General features: G+C 41.2%; 1 protein-coding gene across 2 annotated transcripts; it reads right to left on the bottom strand.

The window, feature by feature from the left end:
- Positions 1-11,652: 11,652 nt before the first annotated feature.
- Positions 11,653-18,929, bottom strand: HUS1 (HUS1 checkpoint clamp component). Of its 2 annotated transcripts, none has more exons than XM_035549863.2 (8): positions 18,814-18,929; positions 18,348-18,475; positions 17,603-17,779; positions 16,866-16,973; positions 15,893-15,967; positions 13,740-13,839; positions 12,898-13,029; positions 11,653-11,975 (listed from the first exon to the last, which is right to left on the bottom strand). In XM_035549863.2, exons 1-8 carry the CDS (start codon positions 18,863-18,865, stop codon positions 11,893-11,895), a joined length of 855 nt encoding a protein of 284 aa, XP_035405756.1. In that variant the 5' UTR covers positions 18,866-18,929; the 3' UTR covers positions 11,653-11,892. The 2 variants fall into 2 exon arrangements, with proteins under 2 accessions (XP_035405756.1, XP_035405757.1); XM_035549864.2 differs by having other exon boundaries at positions 17,603-17,755.
- Positions 18,930-22,136: the final 3,207 nt, after the last annotated feature.

The following is a 22,136-nucleotide window of genomic DNA, read 5'->3' as shown; positions in this document are numbered from 1 at the left end:
ATTAGCAAATCTCTAAAAGGGCCAAGGATCTGTTACATTCCAGTAAAGTCAGAGAGACATCCACCAGTTGCAGCAGGCTTTTATCAGACACTTAATGCACACCAAATATTTAAAATGGGACATTCCATTTCTCTAGAGTGTATCCCTCATACGTCAAATATATAAATAAGTGCTTCACAACAATTTAACAACACCATTCCCATACTTATGTGGAAATAACATATGCCTTTTGTTACTTTAATCCTGAGATGCTGAAAGCAAAGGCAGTCTGTCTTAAAAAGAAAAAAAAACTTTTTCTCTGCAGATGGTCTGAGCAAATGGCACACATCAACTTCTCGGTAACAGAAACCAGATGCAGAATGGCCATCCAGTCCTATAAGCTTACCACCAATTTATGCTGAAGAAATTACATTAAAAGGAATTTCTGGAAATGTTTAGAAATTATGTAATTGCCATCTAAACACAAATTTTAACTCTTTATTCGTGAATCATTCTTGAGTGGATGAGTGGGTACATCAGACATAATAAAACATAGTAGAAATAGCTATTTGTCTGAAATACTTCAACAGCTGGTATAAACTTACTGCCTTTTTGAACCAAAGGATTAGGTCATGGAAAAATGAAACTGACTTTCTAGGCCTTTCTAAGGCTTTAGATCTTTGAAGAGAATCTGAACCTTTTTGGCAACAACATGTAGCAAATAGCAATGCTACTTGCTTTGGATAGGAATGTTCACTAAAAATGGCTGTACACAGCAATTTACTGGGGTTATATGCACGCAAAATCTCCTATTATTCACTGTAGCTTGTTAAAAATAAATTCAAAATAATACCATCACTTCTACTTAGGTAGGTAAACAAGGAATGTGCGCAACTCTTTCCTACCAACATGAGTATGCTGAAGAGTTGGTTTATAAAGGGATCAGGCAATGAGCAAAGCATTTGGTCACAGTGATTTTGAAACAGGTGGTAGTTCTGCTGAAAAACACAATATATGTTTTAAGGAAAGGAGAACATATTTACAGGAACTTAGCTTTAGACTCAGCTATTTTCACTTGTCTGGATGTCACTGCTTCTCTGTCATACCTGAGTTTAAAAAACCCAGCCAGCCCCTCCCTGCCCCCACCACTAATTTAGCTTTTATACATTGCTTGTGTTCTGTAATGAAAGTAAATGAATGAAGATATATTGAACTTCCCAACAGAAGCAGGATCTTCTTAGAAAGGTAAACTAAAAAGTATTAACGATATAACTTCTGTAGTATAAAAGCTCCCATGCTGCTAGCCATTAATGGAATAGCAAAAAAACTCGGTCCTGCCATCCGTTCTAAAGCTCTTTAATCATTATACCATATAATATGGCCATATTCTCAGTTTCAGTTTGTGTTTGGATATTCCCTACAGGCTTCAATGGAACTAGACCTATACGAACATGAGCTAAATCTTTCCTCCCTTCTGTTTCTTTAGAGAATCTAGATATTTTCTTTTTATCGTATGATAATATTTTATAAATAGTGAATTTTAATCCATTCTAGCTTTCTTTGGTATAAACACCTAAGACTGAATCTTTCCAAGAGATTTGCATAGCTCAGGCACATACTGTAGGCTTGGATTAAGAATACCTTGATGAGTCTCTAGAGCTTGGGTTAAACTGCAGGTCTGACAGGACAACTGTAACAGTCTCACAGGGCCTTCAAAATCTGTGAATTTGTACAGCCTACAAAGAAGTCTTGTGGACTGCTTTGTTTTTGGACATTTCTGAGGCAGAAGGTACAAACTTCTTTAATTTCTGTAGTTCAACTTAATTTTACTTATTTCAGCACAATTTTTATTTTGTATGGAAGTATGTGTGTGGATTTGTTTATAGAATAAAAACATTTCATTTTTTTTGGTCTATTCTCAGAGAAATGAGTCTCCTTCAACAACAACAAAAAAAAACAACCTGCATTCTCTCTCTCTTTATGGGAAGGTTTGGTGGATTCACTTCCTCCAGGTCTAGTGGCTGCATCTCAGTCAAAGCTGAAGTGCAAACAATTTGCAGAGAGAAGCAGTTCATGTCACCCAAATGTCACCAACATACTGACGTGCCTTTCTGAAGCGCCTGTATACTAATGCACACACTATTGGGAATAAACATGATAAGATAGAGAGCCGTGTGTAGTTGCAGGGCTACAATCTTGTTGGAATCACAGAGACATGGTGGAATGGCTACCATGACAGGAGAGTTGCAACGGAGGAATCTAGGCTCTTTAGGAAGGACGAGAAGGGAAGATGAGAAGCAGAAGTCACCCTTTACGTGAGCAAAGAGCTGGAGTGCATGGAATTCTTCCCGGGGGTGGATGAGTAGCTGAGAGTTTATGGGTTAGGATTAAAGAGAGGGGCAGGTAAAGGTGACATAATGTCTATATATGTGGCCACATATTTGGCTAAACATACATATCTGCTACAGGCCACCTGACCAAGAATAAGCAGACAGATGAGACCCTGTGGGTTTCACACTGATGGCCAACTAAACTCCACCGCACCACTCTCTCACTCCCCCTCCTCCTCAAAGGAAGACGGGGAGGAGAAAATATGATGGGGAAAAAAAAAAGAAAAAAAAAAAAAAGGCTTGTCCTGGAAACCATTTCAAGGAATATGAATGACAAGGAAATCATCAGGATTAGTCAGTATGGATTTACCAAGGGGAAGTTATACCTTACCAACTTGATAAGCATGAAATGACTAACAGATAAGGGAAGAGCAGTGACTATACCTGCTCTGAAATATGGCCTTTGACACTGTGTCCCCTAAGATCCTCATAGATAACCTGTTGAAGTATGGGCTGGCTGGGCAGGCAGTGAGGTAGATCAAAAACTGCCTGAATGGCTGATCCCAAAGGATAATCATCAGTAGCACATTGTCTGTTTGGAAGCCAGTAATTGACAGTGTACCCCGGGGGGTCAATACTGGGTCCAGTTGTGTTTAACATTTTCATTAATGGCCTCGTTGATGGGACAGAGTGCACCACCAGCAAGTTTGCAGATGACACAAAAGCGGGAGGAATGGCTGATACACCACAGAAGGTCATCCTGCCAACCAGGAGGACTTTGACAGGCTAGAGAAATGGGCTGACAGGAACCTCAAAAAGTTCAACAAAGGGAAGTGCAAAATCCTGCACCTGGGGGAGAAACAAACCCACGTACCAATATATGCTGGGGGGCCACCCATCTGGAAAGCTGCAAGGAAGAAAAGAACATGGGGATTCTCATGGATCGCTAGTTGAACAAGAGTCAGCAATGTGCCCTTACAGCAAGGAAGATTAATGGTATCCTGGGATTTATTTGGCAAAGTATTGCCAGCAGGTAGACGGAGGTGAATTAAGCTGGTCTGACCTTAAAAGGAGACAGTGAAGATTAAAATCGGCTTCAAAGAGGGATTTAAATGAATGACCACTGATTAAAACTTCTTGGCAAAAATTAAAGATGAAAGACAACAGGAAGTTATATTGAGAGGGACCTTCAGTTACCTTCATGAGCTGTTGCTGCTGCTGAAATACATACAAATTCACATTTTGATCCCACATTTCCCTACAGTTGTCTGTTGAGCCTCCACTAAAGTACTTAAGATACCAAAGTAGATTATGATCATAATTCCTGAAACATTTACCTCCTAAAACTTTCTGACTGTTAGCTGCCTGAGAGAAAATATTCCCAAATTCCCAATAAGGAGCATGAAACAAAAACACTGGTGATTGAACCACTCTTTAAAGTCACTGTGGATCTTGGCACAGATAAGGAGCTAGGCTTCTGCTTTGACCCATCATTGACCCTAAACTCGGCTAAAAAAATCTTGCCTTTTTCCTGTAATAAATCTGACAGCTATCAGCAGGAGGAAGATGAAATTCATCTCCTCACTTTAACTCATTACATGACAGAGTTCTGTGATTTAATTTAACAATGAGAAAATTGTGAATAATCATCCCCAGCATTTCACTGACAAGACCACAATAGTAGCACAAACCAAGTACAAGAAACTTTCCAGGTATTCAGAAGCCACTTTTTTTTTTTTTTTGGGGGGGGGGGGGGGGGGCAGGGGGATGAGTCTCACAGTACAGACGTTATTACAAAGCTGGAGAAGGACATCAGCAGAACAAATTTCTTTCTGAATCCACATAATTTTCTTCTTTGGGACTACAGAATTATAGAATCATTTAGGTTGGAAAAGACCTCTCAGATCATCTAGTCTGACCTTTAACCTAGCATTGTCAAGTCTAACACTAAGCCATTTCCCTAAGCACCACATCTACATGTCTTTTCAATACCTCCAGGGATGGTGACTCAATTACTTCCCTGGGCAGCCTGCTCCAATGCCTCACAACCCTTTCAGTCAAGTCATTTTTCCTAATATCCAATATAAAACTCCCCTGGTGCAACTTAAGGCCATTTCCTATTGTCCCATTGCTTATTACTTGGGAAAAGAGACCAACCTCCACCCCGCTACAGCCTCCTCTGAGATAGCTGTAGAGAGCGATATGGTCTCCCCTGAGTCTTCTCTTCTCCAGGCTAAATAACCCCAGTTTCTTCAACCACCCCTCATAAGACTTGTTCTCTAGACCCTTCACCAGCTTTGTTGTCCTTCTTCGGACATGCTCCAGCACCTCGATTTCTTTCTTGTAGTGATGGGCCCAAAACTGAACACACTATTCCAGGTGCGGCCTTACCAGAGTCAAGTACAGAGGGACACCACTTCCCTAGTCCTGCTGGCCACGTTATTTCTCATACAAGCCAGGGTGCTCTTGGCCTTCTTGGCCACCTGAGCACACTGCTGGCTCATATTCAAACATCTGTCGACTAATACCACCAGGTCCCTTTCTTCCAGGCAGCTTTCCAGCCACTCTTCCCCCAGCCTATATTTTTGCATGGGGTTGTTGTGCCCCAGGTGCAGGACCCAGCACTTAGCCTTGTTGAACTTCATACAGTTGGCCTCGTCCCATCAGTCCAGTCTATCCAGATCCCTCTGTAGAGCCTTCCTAGCCTCAAGCAGATCAACAGTCCTGCCTAACTTGGTATCATCTGCAAAATTACTGAGGGTGCACTTGATCCCCACGTCCAGATCACTGATAAAGATGTTGAAGAGCCCTGGGGGACACCACTGGCAATTAGTCTCCAGATTGATTTAACTCCATTCACAACTCTTTGGGCCTGGCTACCCAGCCAGTTTTTTACCCAGCAAAGCATATACCTATGAGCAGTCAGTTTCTCCAGAACGATGTGGTAAAATCAGAATGATGAAGTGTCAAAAGCTTTACTAAAGTCTACGTAGCCAACATCTGCAGCCTTTCCCTCATCCACTAAGCACGTCACCTTGTCATAGAAGGAGATCAGGTCCATCAAGCAGAACCTGCCTTTCGTAAACCCATGCTGACTGGGCCTGATTACCTGGTTCTCCTGTATATGCCACCTGATGGCAATCAGTATGTTCTGCTCCATAACCTTCCCTGTCACGGAAGTCTGACTGACAGGGCTGCAGTTCCCTAGGTCCTCCTTCTGGCTTATAGTAATAATCCTCCTGCACCTTAGTAAATGAAATGAAATTCAGGTGGATTGTCCTATGTGTGATGGGATTACCATGCCACCAGTGTAGAGCAGCCAAATAGAAGTTCATTTGTCAACTAGTCGAGTCATGAGAAAGTGGTTTCATGTAAAAGAAAAATCCACATGAATAGGGTCACTGCAGCCTCCTCTCTGCAAACACATTCATTCCCTGCAATTCACAAGCTATTGTCAAATGAAGGAAGAAATTTCTGTGGTCATTCCTTAATGAAATATCGGCAACACATCACTGAAGTAACACATACCGTACTCCAGAGAGTTAATCACTCATTCTACCACGGAGGCCCCTCTAAAGGGAGCCCACTGTCTTCTGTGCTGTTGCAGTCTTTAAGGGCCCAGCTGTCCATCTGATGAAAATTATAATTCCTCTCATGGAAACATAATGATTTTTGACAGTTGAGACTTCAGCCTTAAAGAGTCAGATCATGAGCTTGCAGAATACGGGAAAATGCTCAAAACCAAGGAAAGGTAGCTCACTCAGAAGCTTTCCTGAAGGCACTCTGATATGATGTATATATTGTAAGTTCAAAACACCTTGTTTGCCTCCCAGAGACAGAGACCGTAAGGATGACAGCAAAGGGTCACTGTAATCGCTCTTGTTTTCTAAGACTCCATAAACAGCATCAGTTGCAGATACAGGACGTTCAACTGTTATCTTATCCTCTGGCTGACTCAAGCACTGAATCTGCAGCCCAATGCTACCAGCCTGCATGGATGGCTCGAGCTCAGGTCACTACATTGCATGAAGTAGGCCATTTTTGATACAACTCTGAAAATTATTTCTGGAAAGACTTGGAGTTAGCATGGCTCCATGGTAGAGTTTTAATGAGCCGTTATGGTCTTCCTTATCTCTGCTTCTTTAAAAGTAAACATTTGAATGTCCTAAATGGGGGCTGCCTCCCAAAAACAATCCAAAAAAGCTTCTTCAGAGCAGAATGAAACAAAGAATTTGTCACACGTGCTCCATGTCTCCTACTCCTACATTACTGAATGCATCCCTCCCATCTAAAATGTCCTCTTGAATCTCTGTCGTCTGAATGATCTCTGGGGAGACAAGCGTTGCATGAGACAAGCACTTCACCTACAGTCCCAGACCCTGAAAAGAAGCTCTGATTCCATGGTCTCAGAGCACTGGAAGAAAAAATATGGTAACAGGGAGTCTGCTTTACTTTGCTAGCACAGTGGCCTGGGCCCAAGGCTCCTGCAGCAGATGCAAGTGCTCTGCAACTTTTTAGCCTTTGAAAACTATCACTAAGATTAATTTTGCTCTAGTGTAACTAAGTGCCCTCCATTATGCTAGTATTTAGTCATGTGCTGAAATCACACGGGCTCACAGGCACTGCAGATTAAACAGCTACAATTAGGTGGGTAGAAGTCCAGCCCTACCCCCCACAAATAAAAACAAAACTGCATGCAGATGGCAAGTTGATGTTTGTGTCTTGATCAGAAACTATAGAAGCTACTGGAAATTCAAATGTCATGATCGGAATTTGGGATTTATTTTCAGCTTCCAGAATAAAAGTCACAAGCACAGTCTATAGAGAGGGTTCCTGTGCTGCTGGGAGACCACATCCCTCTTCTCAATGACTGAAAGCTTCACAGAGCCAGATTTTACATATGGCATAAACCAACATAACTACAGATTTCAGATGAACTAAACTAATTTATGCCAGCTGAGAACTGGCCACTATAATGAACAGGTATGTCCGAAGCACTCAGAAGTCTCAGGCCTATGTACAAATTCTTCCATACTATGTCACAAAATTAAAGATAACTTATTGAGTTGCTAGAATGCTTTTAGGTTCGAGGAAATACTGAGATTTTTGACAGTGATCAATTTTGATCACTTTGAAAGTGGTAATTTTTTTCTAGTAATTACTAACATTGACGATTATTTTGAATAAAACAGAGGCTGAAGTTGTTTCCAGATTTTGCTGAGAATGCTATGAGCAAATGCCAGCACATGACTGGACACCACTTAAAATACTTTAGATCTGAGTATGATCTAACTTTTAACATGTTTTGTATAACAAAACTTTATTTTTTTCCCTGTCCATTTTTGGAAAAGACTCCTGGCATTTGACTGATTATATTTAGTGTCCTACAGTTTCTATTTCTGGAAGTTTATCTGATTCTTGAATATTAGAATAAATTACTTGGAGATCCTGCATGGCATCCTCCACAGTTACACGACATGACAGTAAACCATACAAGCTCATAGCGTACAGTCTAAGTCTAGCAAGTGTAAGAAAATCAACTAATTAGCCAACTACTTGTTACAAAACCTGAGCAAGTCCAACATTCCTTTACAGAACTACAATAAATTGTGCCCCTGATTTTCATCTATAGTACATCACATGGTGACACAACTTTAATCAATTAATTATATGAATTGAATACATCTGTCCTCACACCTACGGAAAGAAGAGCCAAACATTTATGACACCAGCTTGTACATATTCATACAGTTTGTTTCCCTGATTATTATTATTATCATGAGACTTGCCAATGAATAAAGATGTCCCTGGGTAAATACATACAAAGCAAAGGCTAGAGTTTAGATTTAGACCTCACTCAGAGAAGTTAAATGCACCAGAAATCTTTCATGCATTTGTCATATATTGCACCCAGCTGTGTGGTACGAATTTTCTCATTTTACTGAAGAAGCACTGGAGCACAGAGAGGCTTAAGTCCAGATCCTGTAATCTATTTAGCTGCTTCATCTCAGCTGAGTTCAGCATCTCCCAGGATCTGTGGCCTACATGATTTGACTCAGAGTAATTTCACAGCCCTCTACCACCCTCTGTTGTTCACTTTTTCAACAAAAATTTTGCTCTTTCTGAATTGCTGTGGCATTAGAAAAATGAATATTTGCAAACTCTTTTTCTAAAGCAGAATAAAAACATGGATTGGTAATGTATTAGAGTGTCTTCTGAAAGCGAGAAAAACAAGAGAAAATTATAGGTAAGTTTTTGTGCCAATGCACGGACACACACAAGCAAATCTTTTCTTGAAGGCAGAGAACTTTTTGCTACCTACTTCAACAAAGTTAAGAGTTTAGCTGATGGCTGCAAAAGTGTTGTTTAAAAGACCTGAGTAATGACTGCAGAATTTAATCCTACTAATGTAAACTGGGAATCAAAATTCACAACATTGTAATAGGAAAATAACAAACAATGTGAACTTGGCTTAAATATTTCCTGGTGTTCTCAAATGCCAAACTTGCAAGACAGAAGCCTGTTTTGGATGGTTACAGAAAGTGCCAGATGTATTCAGTTTGCCAGACTTGCATGGCTAGATATTATTACTTTTTGCTTCAAACTTAGAGCTTGACAAGGATTAATAGAAGATAAAGAGAGTCAAAAATCAAATCAGGACTCATGAAGGGCCTGATCACCCAGGACATTTCATTCCACAGGAACACTATGCTTTCAAAGGTTCATTACCACTGAGAAAACAGTTAACTGTATTAAATGGGCAAGTAGAAAAGCATAAATTGAACACATGGAGAAATAAAATAACAATTTGGCATGGACAGTTATTTCAGCTAAAGCCTGTCATGTTTTGAAAAACAGTTTGAACATTTATCTCTAGAGCCTAGACAAATCTGTGGCAAACAAAGCTAGTGGAAATCTATTTCTAAGTTTCAAAGGAATACTGGTTATTTAATGTGACCACTACTCTACGAAAATACTAATCTTTTATGCTAACTAAGCTAATGGAAATGATGAAAGAAAAAGGATTTCTCCCCAAGTTTCTTCACATGTTTGATTTCACCCAATGTATACCAAATACTGGTGTTTAATCTGTACAGCCCAAGCCAATACATCCCTTCATTTACTGGAACACTGAAAGACACACGGCAAGGAACAGGCTCCAGAGACGTACATAGAATGCATTTTAAAAAATTCTGATGAAACTTTTTTTTTTTTAAAAAAAAAGATCAAATAGTCTTGACAGGAATTCAGTTTTCAAAATAGCCCAGTGTTTCCTCCTTTTGGAAATGTAGATGAAAACTCAATCATTTCATTTAAGAAAAACTGTAATTTAACAAGGTGTAGGTTGGGAAAGACACCCGGTAGACAAGGTCACCTAACACTGCATGCTAAACAAATGAAAAGCTATATAAACATTTCACAAGATAAAACTAATTGTTATGCTTTTTGCTAGAATCCTCAATAATTATGGTAAAGCTGAACCTCGGCTACCACTTCATAGTGCAAAGACTTGTCTATTTCTGTCTGGGGCTGCTTCTTCCTCCTGCAAACACCCTCCACACAGGTATTCAGATCAACAGACATTTACTACTGTACGTAACACTAACCAATAACACCTCATTACTTCCTGCCTGGTCTGCAGCTACCTGATGTCTCTTGCTTTATGTGTTGGCAGAGGATTATATCTATACACTGTATTCAGAAGAAATAAGGCAAACAGGGTCCTGGACAATGCTTGCACACAAAAATTATAAGGCGATGATTTTCAAACTTGTCATACAGAGACCTTAATTTTGTATTCTAAGGCATTTTTCTAAGTACAAGCATGGGATAACATTCTACAGAAGAACTAGCCCCAGTTGGACTCTTGCCAGTATGTCTGTCTCTCTTTAAAACCATTCCTCCTTGCCCTATCATTATCTGCCTGAGCAAAAAGTTGCTCTTCATCTTTTTTATAAGCCCCCTTGGAGTACTGAAAAGTTGCAATGAGGTCCCCACAGAGCCTTCCTTTCTTCAGGCTGAACATCCCCAGCTCTTTCAGCCCTTCTCCATAGGAGAAAGGAAGCTAGTGACCCAAATCACAGTTCACCTGCACAGGCTCAGATCTGTGCTGGACGTACAGTATTGCCTTCGGGCTGCGTTGTGCATTTGCCAGGGCTGCAGGACAAACTGCCTGCTCATTGTAACATAGGAGGCCTGCAGGCATCTCCCACTTGTCACCAGTGACTATGCTACCTAGATTTCCTTGTCTTTAAACTTGCAACAAGAAGTTCCCATGTGAACATCCTATCTGTTGGAGGGATTTATGGAGTTGTTTTCTTTTAAAAAAAATCCTGCATCCCTTCCAGGGATTGGATCTGAATAGCATGCTGCATGCTGGTCAGAGGCCTGTTTGAATCTGCACAACCCAGCGTTCCCAGCATCTGAAGAGATGTAAGATTATCTCTACTAGCCTCTCCTTCTTTATGTTAGTAGACTGGTAGACATTAATCCTTTTTCTCCCCATTCTTATCTTCAACCTCTGATCTTTTTGAAGATTAAAAAACAACGTACAGGAAACACAGCATGCATCTTCTTTAGACTTTTATAGTAGACTTTAGACTTTTATAGTATGTAACAACAAAGTAATATTTTAAAATATTTTAAATATTTTAACTTCTCTTGGCAAGACTGCTTCTAAACTTCTCTTCACAGCTGCATGCCAGATCAGTATTATTTCCCTACCCAAAAGCAACAATTCTTTATTAGTATCCCAAATCCATCACAAATACAAAAAGCTTCAATTCCAGATTATACGTGCCCACCTCCTACTGCAGTTGTATTGTAACTGAAATACATGGTCAAGACAGAAATCTCTCCCAAAGCATAATTCAGCTATAGATCATCTCAAATATCAGGATAAGTAGAAAATTTATGTCAAGTTTTCTACTTTCAAGATTTTCTGCCACTGAAGCCAGAAATCTTGTAAAATTGCTTCTCAAGTATGTCATACAGTGGACCTCAAAAATTATGGCTTAATGGTTGTCTGCTCAGTGCTGCATAACCTTAAGTTAATACACGCAGTGAATGCTTTCCTGACTGTACCACATAATAATATCAAACCTCAAGTTGTTTTCTTTTCTGAAGGAACAAGAACACAATCTGAATATCCACAGGCTAAATATCCCATCCATTCAAATATTCCTAAAAAAGAAAGAATAACCCCCTTCCTTGCCCCTTCTGGAAGCTGACTTATGTACAGGCACCAATGTTAAGGAGATGAATACTTATACCTGAAATTTCTGCAGATTCAGTGACTCAACAGCACAAGTGTCAGTTAGTTAAAACAACTGTATAAAGCATGTATTTGCCTAAATTGTTTAATTATGTCTTACATTTTACAAAATGAAAAACCAGTGATCCTTTTCCCCCACCCAACCCCATCTTATAGAGGGGGTACAGTAACATTTACAGAGCAAGCAGTCTATAATCAAAAAAAAAAAGTCAGGAATTTATATACAACTCAAACAGGTAACACTGATATTTCTTTTCCCCCTTTGTGGACAGAGCCTCAGGATGGAAAATGACTGTGATTCTGAATCATTCAGGCAAGCGCTGGAATAAAATACTGAAGGGAAACATCCTCATGGAGCAAGATAAAGTGGACAATTCTCTTACTTATGATATCTGTAAAGAGAAAAAACACAAATCCAATTTGAAGTATGGCAAACACTTTAAAATGACATCCTCTACAGAATGCCACCATAAGAATACAATATTTCTACCATATCCCATACAGGATGCAATTTTAAAGTATATTTTGAAGTAAAGAGGATGACTAGACATATCACCTGGTAGTATTAAAGTCCTTGAGGGTCCATGAAGAATTATTAAGAGTCTATGGAAGCTGATACCAAAAAGGAAATATGTAATTTTAAGGCATGTAATGCCTTGTAAGGCATGTAATATTTTAATTCCATGACTTAATCTTCTCTGGGAAACCCTTAGCATCTGCACTAAACTATAATGCAGAGATGTTCTTTGGAGGTCAGAAGTCCTTGGGAAAGGCATGTAGAGTTACCAAAATAGAATATAGAACCCTGCACAGCTTCTGCTTAGGAAGAACACACTGTTTCTATGGTTAGAAACATCTGCTGTGTAAAAAGCATTTTGGTATTAGAATTAATTTGGTGCTGGACATAAGAAAGTACATGAGGGAAACAATTTTTTAAAAAGTCAGTAAATTCATTTTTCCAGTAGAAACTAAAGCTTTAAGAATTTCCAAAAAATATTAACATTCTTAAATACAAGTTTAACTTCAAAACAAACATGATAAAAAGACACACATAATCAGTCAGTCCAGATATTCTAACTTGATACTTTTAAAAGGTCTTGACAATGCTTTTTAGTGCTTGTTTTTTTTTCTTCTATTTCCAAAGCACCTAAGGGCTGAAGCCCACTGACTAAAACCAAAAATATTAAAAGTTCTCAAGCACAGTAAAAATAGCCAAGTTTTAAAGTGACAAAAAAGAGATGTTCTCGTAAGACTACAAGGACAGCAAACATTCCCTCCTTAACTGGAGTTTGCAAACAGAGCTGTTGAACTTACTGCACAAGGCTTTTGTGGGATTGACCTGCTGTCCAGCAAGCAGCTGCTGCAACTTCTTGATGTCTATGCGTGCCTCAGCCATGCTTTCCAGATCTCTGTCTTGAGCAGAGCTTTGACATCCATCCTCTGATGCTGGAAGTGAAAGAACACATCACTTAGTCAAAACATCAGAAGGAATTTCAAAACCTATAAGGACACACCTGACAATCATTGAGCAGTTGATATTCAAAGGGACTGTTTAGCAGCAACAGCAGTGCAAGAAAGCTAAAGCCCAGTTTTCCTAGATTGTCAATGTTACTGGAAGAGATTCCCCACATAAATATGGAATAGACATTGGCCACTTTCCTTTTTAAGGTTTCATTTGATGACTTCGAAGGACTTGATGCTATTTTGTAAGTGCTAAGAGAAGGTAAGTACTATTATCAGCATCACACTTACATAATGAGACCAAACAGTAGGCTCAGGGGAGACATTATTGCTCTCTACAACTATCTCAAAGGAGTTCATAGCAGGGTGGGAGTCAGTCTTTTTTCCCAAGCAACAAGCAATAAAACAAAAGGAAATGGCCTCAAGTTGCACCAAGGGAGATTTATATTGGATATTAGGAAAAATGACTTCACTGAAAGGGTTGTGAGGCATTGGAACAGGCTGCCCAGGGAAGTAGTTGAGTCACCAGCCCTGGAGGTATTCAGAAGACATGTGGATGTGGTGCACAGGGACATGGTTTAGTGGTAGACCTGGCAGTGCTAGGTTAACACTTGGATCTTTAAGATCTTTTCCAATCTAAATGATTCTGTGATTCTGTGAAACAGACACAAGAGGCAAGAAACAAGGAAACTTACCCCAGGGAGGATTTCCCAAGTTTTTAAAATGTGTTGTTACAGATACCAAATCAGTTTCTATTTTTAAATTCATTTCTCCATTCAAGTTCGCTTCAATCACCTGCAATACAATCAATTTTAAGAAAGCCACTTCTGCACTGCAGAATTACAAAGGAATAAAGTGCTCCTCCGTTCAAGCTTCCAGAAGTGCTTCAGTGCCTTCAAAAGCTCAACTGCACTTTTTGAACATGGTTCAAACATCCAAATGCTCAGCTACAAAATACATTTCTCATCATTCCTGTGTGAATGATCCCAGACCATCTTTTCTAAAATTACGGTGAGAGAAATTCAATCACTTTCCAGTACTTTTAGAACAAGTACTGGCTTTGGAAAGTTCATGTGCTGGATAAAGCCTTTAGAAATAAGAGACTGAAATTGCCGAAGATGAACATTACTGCATTCCCTTCCAGGTTTTCAACAAACAGAAAGACACATACACAGTCCATACAATACACACAGAAAATGGGATGAACCAAGAGCTGATCTGCAGTTGCTTTCCCAGACTTAAAAACAGACAACAGCTGCACCAGAGCCATGGCTCCAAGCAGTACTACAGACTGCTAGAAATCCTGGAAAAATGCTGAAAGCCTTCAAATTCTATCCTGACAAAGCGTCCTACCAGAAGAAGACTATATATGATCTTATATGAATCCCACGCAAATCAGAGGATTCCTAATGCACATCTAAGCACTTCACTTCTGTGATCAGAAGAATTCTCAAAACTTTATAGAGGCTCACATGACAACCAGAATTACCCATGGAATGGGAGATGCCCACAGATGAATGCTCCCACACAAGGACCAATTACTATTGAAAGACCTTCTAAAAGCCATTTTTGTAGCTCTGATCTTGACCATATTTACTACCAGGATCTATGCATCTAGCATAAATATTTCTGACACTTGATGTTTTTGATCTTTAATAACAGAAAAGCATGTACAGGACACAAATACTTTGCTGTCTCCCTTAGAGCTATCAAAACTATTTCCCAGAGATTTACTTATTTTTGACTATAAACATATTTTGGAGCACGAGGTAAGGAATTTAGGAACATGGTTATGCCAGTGTTAATATGCTACCTCCTCTGAGTGTTGCTACACACCAAAGATCAATCCCATCACACAGCTGTCCCCTGTGAGAAGAGATCCTCAGCTCTGGAAACAAATCAGTTACACATTGGTTTGTTGTGTGTAAGCATGTACACTGAGGATATGGGGGGGGGAAGCACACTCAGAGAGCCCGCCCAGAAGGCTTACAAAGGAGAAGAGTTTCAAGTGCTTTACTCTTCTATTTGCATGATGATTGCCATTTGCAAAATTGCCAGAAAGCCATTGTTAGTTTTTCAACCCTTCCGAGCCTTGTAAGACTAAGACCTACCCAATATCAGCATTCTCAGTTTACAAAAATATTCCTATTTATCAAAATTGTTATAAACATCCCCAAACCAAACTATTCCAAAGCTCTATACCTACTTACTCCCTTTAATGCCAGTAAATTCTGGTGACTGAGAGCAATTAAATTAAAAAAAATCCCTTAAAAGAAAAAAAAAATCCCTTTTCACATCAACTGCAGTGGGCTTCTTCCAGCGGAAGGTCCACCAGCACTCCAGAAACCCAGGGTGGGCTGAAAGCTCACCACGTCAGAATCTAAAGCACGGGTTGACATCCGTGAGCCATGAGAAGGATTTCCTCTAAATCATACCTCAAGTGCACCAAAAGGTCATTTTAACAGACACGTAACACAAAACTCACTTAATAGGCATTTCTTTAAAGAAATCACCTGGAAAGTCTCCAGCTAGCTTCATGAAAGACTACAATTTCTTTCCAGCTGTAAAGAGTGGCTTGCAGCAACACCATATCATGTTCTTTCTGGAATTCAGTGCAAAGAGCACCATATTCTGTGAGGCCCAGGACAAGCTTTTCAGCATCAGTCCTAAAATAAATCCCATCATTCCCTTCAACCCTTGCACAATCTTCAGGTACCTTTAGTTCAACATCTGACCCATCCAAAAATAAAATATAACACAGGGGCACCAGTTTGGGCAACAGGGAAAAGTACTACGACCAAGATAAAATGACATCTGTAGGTCAAAGACTTGAAGTGTCTTAACTTACAATGCTATGGCTGAGATTCTTCATTCTCTCCACAACACTCTTCATTGTTTTCAGTGCTGGTAGGTAAATACTGACCTAAGAAGACACAAGAACTGCATTCACACCAATATTTCATGTGTGAATGGGATGCGATGCCGTCTTTTCTCCCTTCAATTATACCCTTAGACTCCTGAATTATGTGTTGAGTGCACGGAGCACAATATTTAACTAAAATCAGCAAGTGATCCAGGAACGGAACTCTTTCCCATTATACCAACAGGGCATCACTCTAGCAATTGCTTCAGACACACTATCCCAAGTCTGTGTTCAAAATAAAGCACAGACAATTTCTGCAGATCAGATTCTCACATGAACCCGCTAAAAGTTAGTATAGCCAATCAGTTTTGAAACTGTATCAGTGTAAATCTGAAATAACAGAATAAAATGCATGAAGTTTCTACTGTGCTATGTGTCTTCAAAACTGAAATAATCTTAGCGGTAGAGGTAACATACACCCATAACCTCAAATAGTAACTCATTTGCATGAAGACCTTTCCTTGCAATTCTGCTAAAAGTCACAAAGGATATAGAAAGAATATATAAAAAACAAGAGGAAACACACATACATTCAACTCTGCCAGGTAGGCCATGAATTACAAATACAACAGAATATTTGGGCTACTTGGTACCTAAGCAGTTGATCATATGAAGTAATCATATGTGTGTTTTATGCTCCTGTCTAAAGTTATGCAAGTCCTTTGCTCCTCCCCTGTCCCACCCTGAATATCACAGCAACAACTGGTAACCACCTGCTCTCTTTTCAGAGGTTCCGGGCTCTCTTGTCAAGATAGAAGCCACGTCCCCTACCTCTCCAAACATCTAGCTTCCATCCTTCCCTTTTCTGCTCCATCTCTTCTCCAAAACCCACTGGCTGTATACTCCACCGCAGTAGCCACCTCCCCACTCCACAGTGAATATAAAAACAGAGGCTTACATCAAAGTCTGGCACACTGGGCTCTCTGAAGTCATTCCATAATCTTCTGGGAATAACCCTCACAGGGATGTCATGTGTCACAATCCTACTGCTGCTTGATAAGGATGGCTTGAGGGAGAGAGGATGCTCTTGAAGTTAAAAACAGGACTTGAATTCTGAATCCAAGTTTTTCAGATCCAGTCTAGGAAATACTAGAACCAAGTGCCTCAGACACCCAGTTCCAATTTTCCACAGCTTCCACAGGTCCCCTATTACGCAGGCTTCACTTTTGAATAAGGATGAAGTTGCAAGTCATTGCTATCTATGTGCTATCCTTCAAGTTAAACAGGGAGGACATGTTAAAAACAACAAAAAATCTGAAGTGCAGTTTGAAATTGAATAGCATGACAAGCAAAAACAAAACAAAGCCAAAAAACACACTAAAACCTCCTGCACCTAGAGGCTTCAATGAGAAGACAATCATCCGCAGAAAATTTAGAGGATGAATAGAGAAAAGGTAGCAGGTGACAAAGACATTATAAAAAGGTGTCTCAATCACATGGCTTTCATTCTTCTTCCACCTCTTCCTTGTCTTTTGGAAAATACAAAGCTGGTTCTGCGCGCTGCCAACCATGATGGCAGGAAATGCCAGTAAAATGGAAAACGGAAAGATTTTTCTTTCTTTAGTTTTCTAGAGTTACACCAAAGCTACCGAAGCTTTTACTTAATAATGATGATAAAAGCATTGTTGCACTTACTAGCTCCACAGAAACTTTGAGACAAGGACAGTGTTTGTTAGTCAACTTGATCTTCACTGCCTTAGCACTCTGGGCAGTTTTTAATGCTCTCGACAGGTTCTCAGGTGTGAGCTCTAAATAGATTTCATTGTGATCCGCAGCTACTCCTTCCATCTGAAATTCATCAAAGAAATTCCCCTGCAAGTTTTAAAAGTCATGAAATAAAGCAAATTAAAAAAAAAAATTAAAGAAAAAAGAAAGGAAGGAAAAAAAAAAAATAAAGAAAAAAGGCAAATGAAGTGAGGCAAGTTTGACTTAACAGACCTTAACTTTAGAACCACATGCTTACAGCAGGTTTCCTCTGCCCAGCACCAAGTGCAGGAATCAATACAGACTGTGTAAGGATAAAGGCCCATTTCTTCAGAGCTAAACCTATTAACTTCAGACCCTGCCCTAACACACGTAGGTTGTCAAAACATGGGGTATGAGGGATGAGTTATGCTCAACTGTTTCCAGTTCTAGGCAGGATCTTGTGGGCCAACACACACTGAAGCCTTACAAAGAAGTGACAACCAAGGAAAAGTGGCGTCTAGCCAGAAACACTGGCCCTGCACAACTAAAAGGCAGTCTTGCAAAACAGAGCACCCTGAAAGACCTGAGACACCTTGGGTAAGGACTACAGTTAGAATCAACACCGTGTAAAAAGGACCCAACTACATGCTATGGTTTGCAATGACATGCGTTTATTTAACTCCCCCAGGCTTACCTGGCACAGCTCACACCACATGCTGACCCCTCCATTTGCGACTTTATCGCAGAGGATGAAATACAGCTTGCTCGCAGTGAGACGCAGCGTGCAGGTCTTCGCTAACTTGGCGATCGTGTTAATTACACCTGGGGAGGGAAGGGAAACATTACAGCAGAAACTGCTTCGTGCCGGGTACCTCGGTGGCAGGGGATAAGCCTTTACTCCCCAAAATCGCATCCGCTACCAGAAAATCCCAGAAACGCCGAGTGGAAGAGGGGGACGAAAACGACCTCACGCGGCCTCCCCCCCGCGAGTAAAGGGCCCTGGATGGAGCCACGGCCTGGGCCTCAACGCGCCCGCAACCGGGCCGGCGCGCACAGCCGTCCCTCCTCCTGCTCCTCCACCTCCACCTCCTCCTCCTCCTCCTCGGGTAAGGCGAGCCGAGACACCGCCGACCCCGGCTCGCCCACCCCGACACACTCACGGCTGAAGTTGTTGAGGCAGGCGAGATCCACGATCTTAGCCCGAAAACGCATGGCAGCGCTGCCCGCCACCGCCCGCCTCCGGCAGCGCGGCCCAAGGCGGGGCCGAGGCGGCCCCGGGCGCGGCCTGACGCGAGGGGCGGGGGAAAGGAGGGCTCGGGCAGGTCCCGGGGCGGCGGGATGTGAGGGGCTCACCGGGAAGCAATCCCCTCGACAAATCTCTAAATCTAAATATCTGGATGGTTTCTCAGCCCTGCTGTCTTTCAGGAATTTTCTTCAAATGCCAGGGGGCGCCCTGCAGCAGAAAATATGAGTAACCCCACTCTCACCCCCTGCCGTGGAAGGGCCAGGCTCAGACTCTGCCTCTAGGTGTAATAGTCTTCCTAACTTGAAGCGATCACAAGGGAGAAAAGCAACAGTCATGTAAGAAAATAGTAACCCTAAATATAATCCTAACCAGAAATGTAACTCTAAACCTAATCCTCTTAACTTAAACATGAACCCTAAGTCTAACCATAACCCAAAACCTCAACATTATCTGTAACCCTAAACCTAACTGTAAATCCTAACCCTGAAACTAACATTTAACTTAATGGCTAACCATAAACTTAAGCCTAAAACTAACCTAGGACACTAAAGCTAAAACTAAATCTAACACTAACTCAAACCCTAACCTCAACCCTAGCCACTAATCCTAACCCTAGCCCTAACCTGAACCCAAATGCTAAACCTAAGCCTAAACCTAAACATAGCCCAAAACACCAAACCTATCCATAACACTTAAGCCTAACCCTAACCCAGGACACTAACCCAAGCCATAACACTAGTGGCTAAACCTAATCCTAACCCCAGCTCAATCCTAACCGTAAACCTAAAACTAACTAAACCCTAGCTAAACCCTAACCCTAACTGTAGCCCTGAATCGTAACACTAATACTAAACCTAAACCCCAACCTCAACCCTAACTCAAAACCTAATGGTTAACCCTAACCATAACATAATCACAGAATGGTTGAGGTTGGAAGGGACCTCTGGACATCACCTAGTCCAACCTCCCTGTGCAAGCAAGGACACCTAGAGCATGTTGCACAGGATTACATCCGGGTGGGGTTTGAGTATCTCCAGAGAAGGAGACTCCACAAACTCTCTGGGCAACCTGTTCCAGTGCTCTGTCACCTCACAGTAAAGAAGTTTTTCCTCATATTCAGATGGATCTTCCTGTGTTTCAGTTTGTTGTACTCTCTCCAGGAATTCCATGTCTCTCTTATACTGGGGAGCCCAGAACTGGACACATAAACATAATACTAAGTCAGGACAATGGCTCAAGCATGTACCGAGAAGAGCAACAAAGCTGGTGAATGAAAATCAAAACATATGAAGAGAGCCTGAAGGAACTGGGGCTGTTTAGTCTGGAGAAGAGGAGGCAGAGGGGAGACCTCATCACTCTCTAACTATATCCTCTGTTTCCTCATGAAGTTCAACAAGGTCAAGTGCAAAGGCCTGCACCTGGGTCAGGGCAATCCCAAGCACAAACACAAGCTGTGTTTTGTGGAAGAGAATGCATTAAGAGCAGCCCTGTGGAGAAGGGCTCAACATCAGCCAGCAATATGCACTTGCAGTCCACAAGGCCAACCATATCCTGGGCTGCATCAAAAGAAACACAACCAGTAGGTTGAGGGAGGTGATTCTCCCCCTCTACTCTGCTCTTGTGAGACACCACCTAAGGTACTGTGTTCATCTCTGGGGCCCCCACCATAAGAAGGGCATGGCCATGTTGGAGCGAGTCCAGAGGAAGGCCACGAAAATGATCAGAGGGCTGGAACACCTCTCCTATGAAAACAGGCTGAGAGAGTTGGGGTTGTTCAGCCTGGAGAAGAGAAGGCTCCAGGGAGACCTTACAGTGGCCTTCCAGTACTTAAAGGGGGCCTACAAGAAAGCAGGAGAGAGACTTTTTGTCAGGGAGTGTAGTGATAGGGGTAATATCTTTAAACTAAAAGAAGGGAGATTTAGATTGGATATTAGGAAGAAATTATTTGCTATGAGGGTGGTGAGGCACTAGAACCAGAGAAGTCATGGATGCCCCATCCCTGGAAGTATTCAAGGCCAGGTTGGATGGGGCAATCCTGAGCAATCTGATCCTAGAGCAACCTGGTCTAGCAGAAGGTGTCCTAGGAAGGAACCTATAAGAAGGAAGTAGGTGGTCTTTCAAGTCCCTTCCAACACAAACCATTCTATGATTCTCTAACTACCTGAAAGGAGGTTGTAGCAAGGAAGGTGTTGGTCTCTTTTTCTCAGGTGACAAGTAATAGAACATGAGGCAGCGGCCTCAAGTTGAACCAGGGAAGGTTTAGATTGGAGACCTGGAAGAATTTCTTCATGGAAAGGGTGGTTAGGTGTTGGAACAGGCTGCCCAGGTAGGCAGTGGAGTCACCATCCCTGGAGGTATTTAAGAGAGGTATGGATGTCCTGCTTAGAAACATGTTTCAGCAGTGGACTTGTAGTGTTAGGTGGATGGCTGGACTTGATCTTGAAGATCTTTTCTAACCTCAATGATTCTATGACTCAACAATTCTATGACACTACACTTAACTTTAATCCTAAAACTAAACCTACCCAAACCATAAAACCTAAATTAAATAAAATAAAACCTAATCCTAAATTAGTGTTTTCCTAAAAGCATTTTTTTCCTAAAAGCAAAAATGTAACTCTACCCTTAATCCTCACCCTAAACTCAAACTCCACTCCTAGGCCTAAACCTATCCATAACCCTAGCCATAACCCTAACCCCTAAGCACTAACACTATACCTTAACCCTAACCCTAAACATAACCCAAAACGCCAGCCCTATCCATAGCCCTAAACCTAACCATAAACCCTAACCCTGATGACTAACCCTAACACTAACCCAGGACCCTAACCCTAACTTGAGAATCCCTAACTAAACCTAACCATACCCTAAATCTAAATATAATCCTACCCTAACCCTATGTCTTGTTTTTGGCTGGGATAGAGTTAATTTTCTTCATAGAGGCTCACACAATGCTGTCTTTTGGATTTTTGATAAAAAAGTGGTGATAAAACAATGATGTTTTTAGTTCTTACAGAGCAGCAGTTACACAGAGCCAAGGACTTTTCTGCTTCTTATGCTGGCCTGCCAGCAAGGAGGCTGGGGGTGCACAAACTGGGAAGGGATGGAACCAGGACAGCTGACCCAAACTGATCCAAGAGATATTCCATACCATATGATGTCATGTGCAGCAATAAAAACTGGAGTAAGGGGGGGGGGGGGAAAGAGCATTTGGAGTGATGGCATTTGTGGCATTTG

The sequence above is a fragment of the Cygnus atratus genome, chromosome 2, assembly GCF_013377495.2.
Source record: "Cygnus atratus isolate AKBS03 ecotype Queensland, Australia chromosome 2, CAtr_DNAZoo_HiC_assembly, whole genome shotgun sequence".
Taxonomy (NCBI): Eukaryota; Metazoa; Chordata; class Aves; order Anseriformes; family Anatidae; genus Cygnus; species Cygnus atratus.
Note: the sequence above shows the minus strand (reverse complement) of the source record. Positions and strands in the feature narration are given on the sequence as shown.